Raw genomic sequence first — 16,051 nt, forward strand, 5'->3', positions numbered from 1 at the left:
ACAGAAAGAGCTGCGAGGTTATCAATATAATATCAATACTGTGATAAGATCAGATATTATTTGAGCTTTAGCCTGTAGCACCATACTAATGAAATGAACCACAGCTTCTCATCTCGCTGTATGGACACATTTTCACTCCACAGTTAATGTTAATCCACAAACTGTTGCTACATCATCTACAGTATATGAAGATATATTGTGGTATTTCATTTGTCATCCTCACTAGCGATTATTATCATTATTGATTAATCTGCCAATCATTTTCTCAATTAATCAATGATGCATTTTGTCTTTAAAAGGTCAGAAAAAAGTGAGAAATGTCTGACAAACAGCCCAAGATAAGAGTCCAAAACCCCAAAAATATTCAGTTTACCATCATCTGTGACAGAGAAAAGCATAAAATTCTCACATTTAAGAAGCTGGAGAAGTCAATATTTGGCTTTTTTTTTAAATCAAACTAACTAATATCTAATTGATAAATATAAAAATACTTGGCCATTGATTTTCATCATCAATTAATCGAGAAATCGTTGCAGCTCTAATCATCCAGGAGCCCTGACGGGAGAGTCACAGGTTCAATCCCTGTAACTTTAGAAAAACTAAACAAAACAGATGAAGGACAATGATAAATAAAAATAGATAATGAGGGAATAAAACATTACAAAACAATACAATAAATGATTAAACAGAATAAAATATTCTGGTCAAAAGCTTAAGACGCAGGTTTTATTATAAGATATAAACACTTTCAGCAGCTCTCGGATCCTCAGGCAGACTGTTCCAACCGCTCGGAGCATAAAAACTAAAAGCTGCCTTGACAAAAGTTTTGGTTTTGCACTTTGGAACAACTCTGACAGAGTCCTGGTTCATACATTACAAGCATTTCAGACAAATAGGCTTTAAAAACAAGTAAAATAAGTTAAAAGTCAGTAGTGAAACTGACCAATAGAAGTGTTTAACAACAGGTGTGATGTGTATCAGACAGGAGAGTCTGCTGGATAGAAAAGCTTCCATTAGTCTCTCTCTAAAAGAGTAATGGCTGCACTTCAGCAATATTTTTGAGGTGATAAAAAGCAGATTTGCTGACAAACCCCACATGAGCCTTAAAGTTCAGCTCTGAGTCAAAGATGACGTCGAGGTTTCTGTCCCGCTGGCTCACAGTGAGTCCTGGAGGATTTCATGTTGTGACCTGTTTCTCTCTAAAATCTCTGTTTTATCCTGGTTGAGCTGTTGAAGGTTTTATGACATCCAGGCACTGATATCTTAAAACACATCTTAAAAAAGAGCATCAGGTCACAAAGCAGCACAATACCCAACATATAATCAGGATGGAGGCTAAAGCAAACAGCAGAGCGAGGCGTCCTTCCTCTGTTAGTGTTACTTCTATTTTTCCCCCATTAAAGGTTTTATTTCCTTAAACAAACCGAGCGTCTAAGTGTCATATGTGCTACAGACTGAATAAACAGTCTGAGGTAAATCTGAGATGTTAAATTTACTGCTGAACTCAAAAAATGAACAAACTCAGCTGCTGTCTGTTGTCAGAAGTGTTTTTAAGATCTTCTCCTTGAGCACAAACCAGCGTTTCACTGTTCTTTACTTAACAATCTGAAGGTTGAACTTCCAGAATAAACTGTATCTCAAGTCATTTACAAAATATGTCCACAGTGAGTCTAGATTCTCTACTTTTACTGCATCTACATCCGTCCTGGAAGAGAGATCCCTCCTCTGCTGCTATTCTGGAGGTTTCTTCCATTTTTCCGGTTTAAGTTTTTTTGGTGAGTTTTTCCTTATTTGAACCAACAGTCTCAAAGATGTAAAGTCTGTTGTTTGCTGTACAAACTGATAAAACTATTGGAGGTAAATTTTGGGCTTTATGAAGAAAATTCATTAGACTGAAGGAGGAGTTTCAGGTAATATTGAACAGAACTGTTTTTAAGATCTTTATTTCTGGTTACATTGTGGGTGTTTGTGATGTGCTGTTATGTGTCGCTTTGTATTTTGTATAATGTGTCCTGTGTGTTGTTTTTTTTGCTTTGTTCTGTTTGTTTTTGTGCTGTTATATATTTTAATTGTAAGGGACTGCAGATGAAAATGAGCTTTAAGCTAAATCTGGTTTAACACTGTACATGCTGCCAAATAAACACAACAACAACCTTCTCCTCGCTCACAAACCAGCATTACACTGTTCTCTCAGCTTGCAGTGTAAAAGTACACGTTTATCTGTTGAATGATTGAAAATCTATTGATGAATGAATCTTTTTTGTTAATACTGAGAGTTTAGAGGACTATTTCTTTTCTATAATAAATAGCTTTGACTTGTTGTCTGTGTCTGAGTTATTATTCTTTGGACAGGTCGTTCACTCTGTCTGCTACGTCTTCTCTTTTCTGTCATTTGTTCTTCCTGTCTGTTCTTCTCAGTCCGCCTCGACTGGACCAGAATACTAAGTTTATTTCAATGTTTCAAACTCTTTGAATCACAACTTGTCATTCCCAGTATGCCAGCCTCTTGAATGTGACCCTACAAAAAGAACTTAGTGGTAATAATGTGATAAGGACTAGACACAGAGACAGCAGTTTTTAAGGTGATTAAGGGAATCAAATGTCGTTGTTTAACATATCAAATATTAGTTTTGCTCTTCTTATTCCAAAAGACACACACACACACACACACACACACACACACAGGAACACTTATAGGAGGTAAAGTGTGTATGAACTGGTTGTTACTGGTTGTTAGATATTCCAGTTAATGTATTCTGCTGGTTGCTGTGTGTCTCCCTCCAGCACGCACAATAAAAACCTGAATCAAAACTTAAAAGTAATGCATCTGTTAGTGATATCATTAATAACACGTGTGACTTTTCTGCTATGACATTTCAATCAGGAACACAAGCTCAGGTGTAATTAATAACTTTGATTAATGATGGCTGCATCACATTAAGGTGTGTCAGTGTCACGTCTGCTCACATTTAACATTTAAGTGGAACAAAACCAATTAGTTTATTCCACCTGACAAGTCAAATAAATAAATAAATAAATCCACGACTTCATAAGTTAAAGTTTTCTGAATCACATGAGTTCAAACATTATGACCTAGTTATTAGAGCTGCAATGATTAATACATTCATTGATTAGCTGTTAACTATCAAATTAATCTGCAACTATTTTGATAATCAATTTATTGTTTTGAGTCTTTTTTTAAGAAAAAGAAAAGGAAATTCTCTGATTTCAGCTTCTTAAATGTGAATATTTTCTGGTTTCTTGAGGCGTATTTGATGACAGTGAACTGAACATATTTGAATTTTGGAAAAAACAAGATATTTGAAGACGTCATCTTGGGCTCGATGGACAACTAATCGATTCATAGAGAAAATAATCATCAGATTAATCAATGATAAAAATAATTGTTAGTAGCAGTCCCACTAGTAAACTTTACTTTTATGACTTTATCTTTATAATCAGTTTTTATTATTAGTAAACATGAAAATATGAGAATCATCAACATAACGAACCATGCACCTCAGTTTCTCTTGTCAGGAGGCTTTAACCACCTGAATGACTCATAACCTCATATACTTCATATACTTCATATACTTCATATACCTCATGTACTTCATGTACTTCATATACCTCATATACTTCATGTACTTCATATACTTCATATACTAAATGTACTTCATATACCTCATATACTTCATGTACTTCATATACCTCATATACCTCATATACTTCATGTACTTCATATACTTCATATACTTCATGTACTTCATATACTTCATATACTTCATGTACTTCATGTATTTCATGAACTTCATATACTTCATATACCTCATGTACTTCATGTACTTCATATACCTCATATACTTCATGTACTTCATATACTTCATATACTTCATGTACTTCATGTATTTCATTTCATTTTGAAGGCTTTTTGGAAAGATATTTGGGATAAAAGCAATTTGTGTTAAAGAAAAGTAAATACTCTCGATTTACACAATATGCACATGAACTGTAATTTTCTTATGATAATGATAATAATAATAATAATAATAATAATAATAATAATAATAATAATCTGTTTCTTTCAGATGACATTAACTAATAATGTTTTGGGAATAAATAAGTGAACATTTTACCATGACGGTAGTTTCTTACTGTAGTTTATTCTTGTTTTTGTATGTTGTTGGTCAGATGAAGGTTAAACGGCTTCTAACGGTTATTTCAAACCGCTCAAACCTAAAGAGTTAAGCAGGAACTGAAGCTGACTAGTCGGCTGTTAGTTGACCAGTTGAGGTTAGTTAACTAGTTGTAAGGAGCTGCAGCAAAACTAAGGTATGAACAAATGAAACACTTGTATTTATTTCAGTTTCAACCTTTCTCTCTCTTGGACTTTTCCATTTAGCTACTCTGCCCTTCCAGAAACTTCTTTGGCTCTGACTCATTGGGATTAGCATTAGCTAACTAACGCTAGCTAACGCTAGTTAATGCTAATTAACGGTAATTAACGGTAAGTTAAATGTTAGCTAGCTAAAAATTCAAACTGACAAAACTGGGTGGGATAGCTGTTTTTGTTGTTGTTGGTCAGATGAGGATTAAACGGCTTCTAACGGTTATTTCAAACCGCTCAAACCTAAAGAGTTAAGCAGGTAACTGAAGCTGACTAGTCGGCTGTTAGTTAACCAGTTGAGGTTAGTTAACTAGTTAGTCAAGGAGCTGCAGCAAAACTAAGGTATGAACAAATGAAACACTTGTATTTATTTCAGTTTCAACCTTTCTCTCTCTTGGACTTTTCCATTTAGCTACTCTGCCCTTCCAGAAACTTCTTTGTCTCTGACTCATTGGGCGTTAGCTAACTAACGCTAGCTAACGCTAATTAATGCTAATTAACGGTAATTAACGGTAAGTTAAATGTTAGCTAGCTAAAAATTCAAACTGACAAAACTGGGTGGGATAGCTGTTTTTGTTGTTGTTGTTTGGTATAATAATTGCTTAAAATAGTGAAAAATTGCCATAATTTAGGCAATAATTTATTTTCATTGTAGTCAAATTTGAGATCTTCAAATAGTTTAACACTAAGGTAGTCCGACAAACCGTTAACTCCGGGTTTTGTTCAGTTAACGGTAACGTTAGTTAGCTAGTTAGTGACATCAAATAGGCTGAGACAAAGAACAGCATCACATACTCGTTTGATGAAAAAATGAAAGGAAAAATTACACAATAAAAAAAATAATCCATTATATCGATATATATTTGTTGGTTGACGAGTAATTAGCGTTAATTGACTAACGGTTATCATTTCAGGGCTGCAACTGATGATTATTCTCATTATCGACTAATCTGTTGATTATTTTACTCGATTATTGTTGTGTGTATAAACTGTCAGAAAATAGTGAAAAATGCTCATTCTAATTTATTAGAGCATCTTCAAATCTTCATCTTCAAATGTATGTTTTGGTCTGATCAACAATCCAAAGACATTCAGTTTACTGTCACGTATGAACCGAAAAACTTTAAGATCCTCACAAAGCTGCAGTCAGCAAATGTTTGACATTTTTGCTTAAAAAATGACTAAAATGAATATTTGACTATCAAAATAGTTGCAGATTATTTTCTGTTATTGATCATTTCTCATCGTTGAGCTCTAATATCAGCTCTAGTTCATACTCTAGTTTACTGCTTCAATAAATAACAATAAAACAATCACTTCTTTTTTCATCTTGAAGGTATCATCTTTAATCTTTCATTATGACAAGGCTTCATAAGCTTCTCTGTTGATCACCATGGTTACCGTATGAACCAATTACAGTTGCAGGAGTGTCTGTCCACGTTGATCACACACCTTGAGAAAAAGTTTGTTGCTCATGAAGATGCACATGGTGTCACCACAATATTGACATGCATACACACACACACACACACACACAGACCAGTCTACTGTAAATCACTCTCACTTACTGTACAACATGACACACATTATGTCACTGCGGTGTCATGTTATGCAGTGATGACACAGTTCCATGAGTCATGTAAGCGTGTATGTGTGTGTGTAGCTGTATTATATGGATTTGTACAGTATGTTTGTGTTTGTGATAATATTTTGAATATTATATATGTGCGCCTTCATGTTTATGAAGGATCAGGACTGTACAGTTTGTGCTCTGTCCTGTAACGTTACGCGCGTCATGTCACCGATGACGACCTTTAACGATCTAGTGGCGCTGCGGACCGACGGGACTACCTCTACCCACACACACACACACACACACACACACACACACACACACACACACACACTCTCAGTCCATGTAACCCACTCTATCTGGAGGCTTTCCATTCGCCTGATCCTCTTAAACTGATGTAGGCTTCCCTTCTGCTGCTGCCTGCGCACGACTCTCCCGGTCCGACACCGAACACAGACGGGACTGGACTGTCTCTAATTTATTTATTTCATTTTTTTCCAAACACTCACGACAAGTTTAACAGCTGCAACGGGCGGAGAGAAATAAATACGCACATAATAAATAAGAAGAAATGACCAACATGACGGGAGCTGGAGAGGCTGAGACGTGCAGCGCTGATTGAGAAGAAGGCAAGAGACGAGGCTGCTGGGCTCAACTTAACCGAAAACACGATAACGATCATTTTTATCATTTCTCACTATTGGCTCGGAGTGTTTCACTACTGTGCTAACATGCTGATAACATCCTCATAGTGTCCTCAGCAGACACTGTCTTTTAATTATCCCATTCAGCCACGTCGTATGGAGACTCGCAGTACTTACGGTTCAGCATTCACTATTATTCTGACCTTTCTAATATGTCATCCCTAAAACTATATGATTTGGTCTGCTAGTGTCGCTGTGACGCCTTTGGTTGAATTCCTGGTGGTTTTGCAGGAGGGTTTTTCCGGCACCAGCAGAGATGGACAAACACATCGCACCATGCGTCACTGCGAAGCTGACGGGATATGAAACATCATATCTTTCGCTCGTCGTTTAAAAAAAACAACTTCACTCTATTGTATTTCGACATCAGGAGAGTGATATTTTTTCTCCCATCATCCTGAACAGTTGAAGTAAACTTTTCCTCTCCGGTCCTCCTCCTCTTGTCTCTCTCTCCCCTCTCTCTGGTGAAACCTCCGTAGGATTTCCATGAAGCGACGCATCGGGTGATTATACTTTTCTTTGGGGGGATTTTGCTCTTTGTACACCGGGACATCATGTGGACGCCGACGGAGGATGAGAAAATAGGAGTGGGTGAGTAAATCCGTGATGTTTGTGTATTAATCTGTGTCCGGATGTATTTGTTGTGGATGTGTGATGCAAAGGACCAGACCTGATACTGAACGAAGCTGTCCGGTTCCACACTGTCGGATATTCATGTATCTATCAGGGACAACACACAGTATTTAACACAGTTCAGTTTTCATCTGCATCATCCCATCATTAGACTATATTGAATGTTTATTCATTTGTAAAGCTTATTATACAACACATTTGATCATTTAGATTCATTTTGACTCGGTGGTGAATCGTGATGTGAACTCAGTCTTATAGGAAACCTGTGTAGTACTTCTAACTTCATCTCTACTCAAGAGCGGCCTGTTTAGTGACCTTATGGTACTTCATATTATTTGCTGTAGCAACATTTTTAATTCCTGTGTGTGTGTGTGTGTGTGTGTGTGTGTGTGTGTGTGTGTGTGTGAGAGAGAGAGAGAGAGAGAGAGAGAGAGAGAGAGAGAGAGAGATGGTCTGTGGTACTTGACATCTCTTATGATATCTCAGTATTATAGAGTCTTATCCTTCATAATACACATATTGTTTTGTAATATTTTGCAGAATGAAGGCTTGTTGAAACAAGAGGCTGTGCAGTAGCAATATATGAATATAGAAACTGTATGATGAGGGCAAAGTGAAATGTATGCACTGCTGGCAAAGAACAATGCACTGTATGTATTATGTGTGTGTTAATGGACAGTGCAGGTAACAGAGCTCACAGCAGGGCAGCAGCCATTTATCAGCCAGTATTATATTGCAGTATAATGAGAGTGAATGTTTTCAGATGAGAGTTGGTGGTTTAAGGGCCATTAGCCAATGATCCACAGTTCAATTATTCTCTCTCACTCTCTCTGCCTCTCTCTCTCTCTCTCTCTCTGAGTCTCCTGGCTCCACCACACTCTGTAGCCTATGCCTTTTTTGTAACACTGCTGACTGCTTTCTGGTGACTGTGACTTTCGTCATCATGTGTGTTTCTGTCCTCTTTCACTTTGCTCTGTACTCCTGCTGAGTTGGCACGTTTTATGAAATGCCAGTTTGTTGCACCTGCTGCAGGTTTTCTCTAAATTTGCATGCTTTTGTTTTGTGATGTTGTTTCTGAATGGTAGTCAAAACTCAGTCATCAAGACTACCTCTCGAGTGCACCTGATTAAGTTGGGATAAAGCAATCCAACGTTTTTTTTCCCAACATTGATTCTGATGCCTCATCTCAGGGTATCAGCGGGTAGCTCCCGGTCTGAAAAATGAAGCCAACTCGGAAGTGACTTAAATCTACATTCTCCCTAATCGCCAGCAGGGGGCGACTCCACTGGCTCCAGAAACAAGTCTGATTGTATTGAAGTCTATGGGAAAATGACCCTACTTGTCACTTGATTATTACCTCAGTAAACCGTTTCCTAATTAATTTATGATCTCAATCACTAGTTTCAAGTCTTTTTCAATACAGCATGATGTTCATTTTGTAGATTATGGTCCCATTTAGAGTAAAGATGATAGATGATGAAGCAGCGTCTGCTTTAGGGTGTTGCTACCTTGCGATTGAAAAGTCGCTTCAAACGTTGGGTGGCACCGTGGTCGTTACAACGTTGGTTAGGAAACATAACCTTGGCGTGACCCCAGATTCAAAGAGTATAGCCATAGCTGTCATTATTTCAGTGTGTTTTCAGTTCATGAAAGTTAATTGTAACATTTTGGTTGCCTTGTTCAGCATTCGGTTGTACTAAAAGACCCTCTAATGAGTCAGATGTTCAGTTTTTCTAGTAAGTGCATTTTATTTTAATGGTTTTGATTTTGCAGAAATTAGCATTAGTGTTAGCAGTTTAAGTATCACAGTTAAGAATGCATGGGACTAACCAAGCTAGCAGCTAACGTTAGCATCAGCTCCACCCTCTTGTCCAAATATGATCACTTCTGGCTCCAAATATCCAAGATGGCGACGATCAAAATGCCAAACTGGAGGCTACAAACCAGTGGGTGACGTTACGGTGGCTATGTCCATTATGTTTTTTTTACAGTCTATGGCTGATACTAATTCCCAAACTGATACCAGTGCTCTCCTTTTCCCAAATTTAAAATCTGTATTCCATACTGTGGAACACACAGGTCCAGGTCCAGGTCATGTTCAGTGAGCTCTTCACAAAGTCCCATTCAAGTCAGATCAGTCCCTCAGATGGTTATCTGAAGCTATTTCCACAATCTTTCCTTACAATAATTTCTAGAATGTTTTATTCAGTTTATACCCTGAGAAGAACAGAAAATACTGTCACGATGCTGTCCCGTCTTCTCTGTTGTTTCTGCCATGCAACCAGTAAAGATGATAAAATAATTCACATTGTTTTTTGACTGATGAGGCAAAACTCTACACCAGTGTCTGCAGTGGGAGGGAGCAGGGACTCTGCTGACAGGAAGTCAATGTGGGGAATCATGACTCCAGCACTCTGTTAATTGGAAAGAGACATTACTTGAATTTGAATGAGAGGCTGTGTTGTTTTTTTTTTTTCCTTGTTGCTTGATACCTTCAGTAGCAGCCTTTTAACACCAGCTGTGGCTGCATGCTGAGGCTTCTTGATTTACTCTGCAAGCAGCCTTTTAACATCAAAATCAGAATCACATCACAGCTTACAAGGTTTCATAGTGCACGCTGGCAGACATGATGAAAGGAATAGGACACCCTAATCTGACAGTGCAGTATCGTGGGGAAGGCGACTTTATTGCCCTGAGTAGATTATATCACGCAGAACAGTAAATGTTCACATGATGCATTTCACTGCCTTTCCTGATTGGTCACACTGTAAAAGATAAATCTGCAATAAAACATGAAAAACTAAAAACATAAAAACTTAAGAGTTAGCAGCCGTATAACAGCATCCTCTTAAAGAAAACATCTGCAATTATAGAGACGCACTTATTTATCTTCAAGTGAAAGCAGTAAGTTCCAGTTCCTGTCTGTTCTCCAGGGATTATCAAATGGCATTCTGGGAAATGTAGTAGCAGAGACTGCAGGTTGGAAGTGGGCACACTGAAAAAGCACAACATTTCATTATGAAACAACTGATGTTTTGCTTTAAACATGACACATTTGTGACATTTGACACTGTAAAAGGATGTCAGGTGGGTTTCCCTTGTGTCTGTGTAAGCAGCGCTGTCACTCGCTGAGACTCTATCATGTTATTGTCAACCATCCGTTCCACTGTGTGACATTTGAAAATCGTTCCTGTTTGAATAAAATGCTGCCTGTACTTTGTCTTCACAATGGCAGTAAATTATCCCTGGCATATCAGAGTCAAGTGAAGACAAAGCAGGTTCACACAAAAGATGAAAGAAAACAGGAAATCCTCAATCTTCTATAATAAGAAGAATGAGAGTTCAGTGTCCAGAAATCCTAAAAAAAAAAAACCCATCCTTTGAAACTGGAGAGTCAGGCATCTCTTCAGTGTTTTCATGTAAGTGTGTTTTGTGTCTTTTGTTAACCAAACCATTTGTGTTTTGGGTGGATAAGGCTTTGCATACCAAGGCAGGGAGAGTGGTAACTCATAGAGGCGTTCCAATGGAGTTGGGATGACTAGTGCCTGGTTGTAGAAAACAGCTATTCAGTTGGATGAATGCAGCTTTGTGGCACCCATAGAGGTTCCTGAATGCAGCTTCACCTCCCCCAGGGCTGCACAGCACAGCACTCAGTTCTCACACTCACAAGATAACACAGAACACACACAGACAGACAGACAGACAGGCACAGAGACAAGACAGATGGACAAATGAAACAGACATCCCAGACACACTTATGAAATGCACCTGCTAAAGGCTTTTTCTACAAGCCACAATAATTTCATTTTAATATGCTACTCTACCAATTTTCAAGTTGAAATCGTGTAGAATTGGATTGTGGGTTAATTTAAAACTCGCTTACACACATGGGAGCAAGTTTATAAATCAAAGTCGACATTCAAAATCACAAGTGGACTGAAAATGCCTCCAAATTTCTGCAATTTTTTGAGATACGCAAACAGACGCATGGGACTGTGGCGGAGATAAAAAACACACACTACATAGTTTCCCACAAATTCTGACGCTTGTTGAAATATGAAAGCGTCTGTAAGAGATGACAGACGATTAAAACCGTCCTTTGATAACCATTAAACGACATGTTTTCAGGATTAGTAACCCAGCAGAGCTCAGTGAGCCATGATTCCTGGTCAGCAGCAGGGGAGATGCATTCAGATTGACAAAACTGACACACACTGATATGTATGACGCACATGCCACAACACATTTCTCACAGCCACACCGGGCGTCCACCAGAGTACACCGCTATAAATCTAGGTCACAGTGGAAGTGACAGATGCGTACAGGTTGTCCTTCGTATGTCTGCACCTTTTGTTTTCTTTGTTGTTGTTTTTTTTTCCCCCTTCTGGCCTATTTGTTCTGAACTAGCTTTTCATTTCGCTGCTCATCTGTCACTGTTGTGTCCTCACATTTAAAGAGATCCAGCAGGAGAAACTGTCTTTTGATCAAAGCTCCTCTTAGATGACGGAGCGATCTGCCTGACGTCTTTAAACACACTGTAATGACATTTTTCCTATGTGTCATTTGTTTCTCATGTCTTTGGGGTCAGGCTTTCGTCGATCTGTCAAATGTTATATCTCAGGTGAATCTCAAACACTTCTGCTCCTTTTCTTTGAGGGATGATACATTTGTTCCACTATTTAAATAATGACATAAGGGAAGTGATGAAACAGGAGGACAAAATCTACAGAAGCAATCATTCCTAAAGCCCTAAAGACAAAATCTACGTGTAATAAACTTTAACTGTAATGAATTTACGTGATAAAGATTTAGATGAGACTGTCAGTTACATCCACACTATAATTTAATCATTGACTGTGTTCATTCCAGCATAAAAGCCATTAAATTACTGTAAGAAAAGGTTATGCAGTTCCATAAAACCATATTTAGAGTCTTAAAAAATACATGACTTACATGTGACATAAAGAGGGTTTTATGCCCCTTTTTTTTCTCAAAGACAGCAGAGTGTTTGTGTATAAGCCTACTGGTTCTCCCGCCTAAAGCTTTACATATTCGAAGCGATGTCTCTGAGGAATTATATTCCCTCCCGTTTCTTTAATGACTCTCCCACTGGCAAACGTTTAAAGGCTCCAAGTATTCTCAAGTCCTACATGCTGATATATCCACATCGCCTTTGGAAACTGACAGCAAATCAAGTTGATTGCTTTTGCTCCCGCCTCATCACTCCTTCGCTCCATCTTCCCCTCCCCTTTTCCTCAGGGAGCCAGCTTGGCCTTTTAATCACATCTCAAAGCAACAAGTTAACAAGCCATACATCACACAGACTCTCTTTGCTAATATAGTCCTTTTTTTTTTTTAGAGGTTTGTATGTTGTGTTATACAGTAATTTTCTCATCTCCTTTGGTGATGTGGGAAATAGGCGGTCCTTACTCTCTCTCTCTCTCTCTCTCTCTCTCTCTCTTCCTGCTGCCCCCTTTGGAAAGCTTCAGCAGGTCTCACAGATACTGTTCAGACATGATTGTTACGGCTCTGTGCTGTAATGTAGTCATTAAAATGAAATTACAGCCGTTAGAATATATGAACCAGCTCTATGTCTCTCTGTTCTGCTGCACACTTTCTATTCAACTTGATCGATCCGTCCATTTTCTAAACCACTGATCCTCTTCCTACCCAGCATGCACTGGTCAAGAGGTGGTTTACACTCTGGACGGGTCACCAGCAAAATCTGTTTCAAAACTCAAGAAATGTAACTTCACATTTAGTTGGAATATATTTCAAATATATTTCGGAAATATCAATACCTGAGCATTCTTTACATATAGATGTATATAGTAGTAGTACAGTATTTACTATGGCTGGTAGTCTAATATGACTAGTCTGAACTCAAACTAGACATGTTAAAACTCAGGTAGGCTAACTAGTCAATCAAGATAACAGATAATTACATCAGATCTCCTACATCCTGTCTCTTCTGTTTTTCTAAAGTTATATTGTCAGGAAAGCAGTGGTTCTTTGTCTTTATTACAGTTTATCTTAATGAATATGATTATTTTTGCCAGGAACGTTTTCTATAAATAAAACTATAATCCGCATTCAACTGCCAGCTGATTGAAGCATCCTTGGACAGGAAACTGAACTCGTACCTGCCCCGTCACTGTCAGCTGTACTCAGTCTGAGCTTTGAAACTGTAAAACAATCACAGCGAGACATTTAACAACTTATCATTCCTGTGAGTGTTTACTGACCCAGATTTATAGCTTTAATCATACAGCTTCTGTAAAATAAAATCTATTCTCAGAGGATAAAAAAAAACATCTAATTGGGAAGAGATCGCGCATGTTTTTTCCCCAGACACTGGAACCTAACCAGGTCAGTCCTCTGCACTGGAAACTGCTGACAGATATAATATGGTACAATAGAAAATAATGTTAATGCAATATGTAAAGCCAACCCATGATGAAAGGATTCAGGTCACTGTGTGACTGGTGCAGTTACAGCTACATGTGTTTGACATCATGGTGATGACAAAATAATAAACACGTTGATCATATCCTGATCATATCCATCATATTCTTACTCACTGATCATATCAGATGTTAAGAGGCAGAAGAAGTAGACTGAAGAAATAAAGAGGGAGACAGAACAGATATGTAGTGAAACAGAGAGGGATGCTGAGCTGGTAATGTGATGTTGTGTTTCCAGCTGAGAATGAAGTCATCACCACAGTCCCCAACAAACGCACACCCAGCGCTCACACTCAGTACAGCAGCGGGCCTCAGTGAAATGTTTTATTCATGTGTGCGTACAAGTAAGACGCAAACAACCTCAGAAAACAACAATTCTTAGACAACAAGAGACACTACATTTGAATAAACATTGCTAGCTCGGTTTGCATTTATCTGGATCCAGCCTTGTGCACTAGTTTCACACTAATTATTAGTTTTGACTCTGCCTATTTAGCGGGTAATGCTTTTGTAAGAGGCGCATCACTGAGTCATTAATTCCTGTTTCATAATTCTGCATATAAGCAGTTTATTAATTGGTCTTTATGGGAGTAAACTGGGTTATTTATGGGAAATTTCCCACGAAGAAATTATCTTATTTGTGAGGAATAAAAGACCCAAGTAGAATTTAAGAAAGCCTTTGAGATCATCCCGGCAGCATTTACAGGGTATAATCAGGCTCTAACGTGAATGCTCAGGTTAACCAAGCCTGACTGAGCTGCTTCATGTATTATTCTCTGTGTAGGCAAGTTTCACCATGAGAAGGAGCTGCATTCACAGCACATGTATGCAATCAGGCCCAGACCACACGCAAACAAAACAGACTTTAATATGAATTATTTATCCAGGAAAATTTGCATTAAAGGCCATAAATTATGGTTCAACGTGAAAATAAAGTAGTAGCACGAATGAAAGAATAAATTACATTCTCCATAACCAAAACAAGAGAGTATCAGAGGACAGATTTCTTGTTTTAAGGGACAAAAATGCAATATCTGGATTAGATTTACTGCTGTGGGGAAAGGCAGATCATCTGTGTAGGTGACTGTGCTGGTCTAACCTTGGTGAACACTGATGGGTGCTGTCCTTGGGTCTAAATTTTTCCAGGCTCAGTGTAAGTGGGTGACAGTGGGTGGGTGATACATCCTGTTAACATAAATAATAACAAGTATTACTGTCAAGTGAGGGGGGGGGGGGGGGGTATTGTAAAAGGACTCACCACTGTATTTTTCAATTATTCCTTCAAGTTGTAAGTATTTGTAAGCACGCAACGTGAGGAGGATTTGAAGATTAAACTGTACGATGAAGCTGTAGAGTTGCTGGCTGCTGTCCGTGGTGCTGAAACACACCCAGCCAAGCAAAGATTTAGATGAAGAGGAGAGGATTCCTTCTTCGCTCCTCGCCTCCACTCTTTATTTTCTCTCTCCTCCGGTGGTGAAGCTGACAGTAAGTCACGATGGAGAAACTGTGGGGTTTTTCAAACGTAGGCGGGAAGAAGTTTCTTCACAAACAGCAACTCTACGCTGCGGTGTATGTGCGTCACGTGTTTCTTGCTGCTCATTCAGCGACGGTGCACCACCAAGAGAAAATCGTGCATCAGATCTATAACTGGGATCAAAGCTGAAATGAACCCCTTCTGCAGGAAAGTACGCTGCATGTCGAACAGCAGGCAAGGAGGGAAGGAACCCAAAAGAAAAGAGAGGGCAGAGGGATTACATGCAGAGCAGCAGGACCTCAGCAGCTTAATGCTGCCTGCATGATGCATGACAGTGTCCTTTAATTACTTCCCTCCATGATAAGCAGTACATTATTTACACATATCATTTAAAAACCATAGCTTCTTATAGATGTAAATAGTCCCTTTTGATCTATGTGTCTAATTGTACTAACATGATTGTGTACATGTGTGTGTGCTGTGTGTATGCAGGCTTTTTGTATGTGTGTGTTTCATGTAACTCATGGATTATTTGTTTTTTCTGCATTTTTTCAATCTATTTGCATGTATATAATCCTGCTTTATGTGTGAGGCTTCAAATAACTGACACCCAGTGCTAGTATGTGTTGACTGGGCCCAGACACTGTATGCTGTGTCTAAAGCTTTGATATCAGGAGCCCCCCCCGTGGACTCTTGGAGGGTCTTTCTTCTTACTATCCTCTCAGATTCTCTTTACACTCGAGACTTTAATCTCTACCCCCTGAATGTCTCTGTCACCGTCAGCCTTCTTTCTCTGTATCTCAGTCTGCTGCTACC

At 38.6% G+C, this 16,051-nt stretch overlaps 1 protein-coding gene across 13 annotated transcripts in view; it reads left to right on the plus strand.

Annotated features, from left to right (window-relative positions):
• Positions 1-4,181: 4,181 nt before the first annotated feature.
• The window catches only part of LOC137180918 (dedicator of cytokinesis protein 3-like), a 213,562-nt gene continuing 201,692 nt past the window's right edge, over positions 4,182-16,051 (plus strand). For 7 of the 13 annotated variants that reach the window (XM_067586211.1, XM_067586218.1, XM_067586213.1 and 4 more), the window contains exons 1-2: positions 4,183-4,332; positions 7,144-7,255. Coding sequence is in view for 2 of the 13 variants with exons in the window: in XM_067586215.1 (XP_067442316.1) it covers positions 7,219-7,255 (37 nt within the window). In the remaining 11 variants the exon portion in view is untranslated. Of the gene's footprint in view, positions 4,333-4,358; positions 4,508-4,530; positions 4,730-4,766; positions 4,900-7,143; positions 7,256-16,051 lie in introns of those variants that run through there. The other 6 variants (XM_067586217.1, XM_067586223.1, XM_067586221.1 and 3 more) reach the window with 5 other exon arrangements.

Source organism: Thunnus thynnus, chromosome 4 (assembly GCF_963924715.1).
Source record: "Thunnus thynnus chromosome 4, fThuThy2.1, whole genome shotgun sequence".
In the NCBI taxonomy this organism is placed as follows: domain Eukaryota; kingdom Metazoa; phylum Chordata; class Actinopteri; order Scombriformes; family Scombridae; genus Thunnus; species Thunnus thynnus.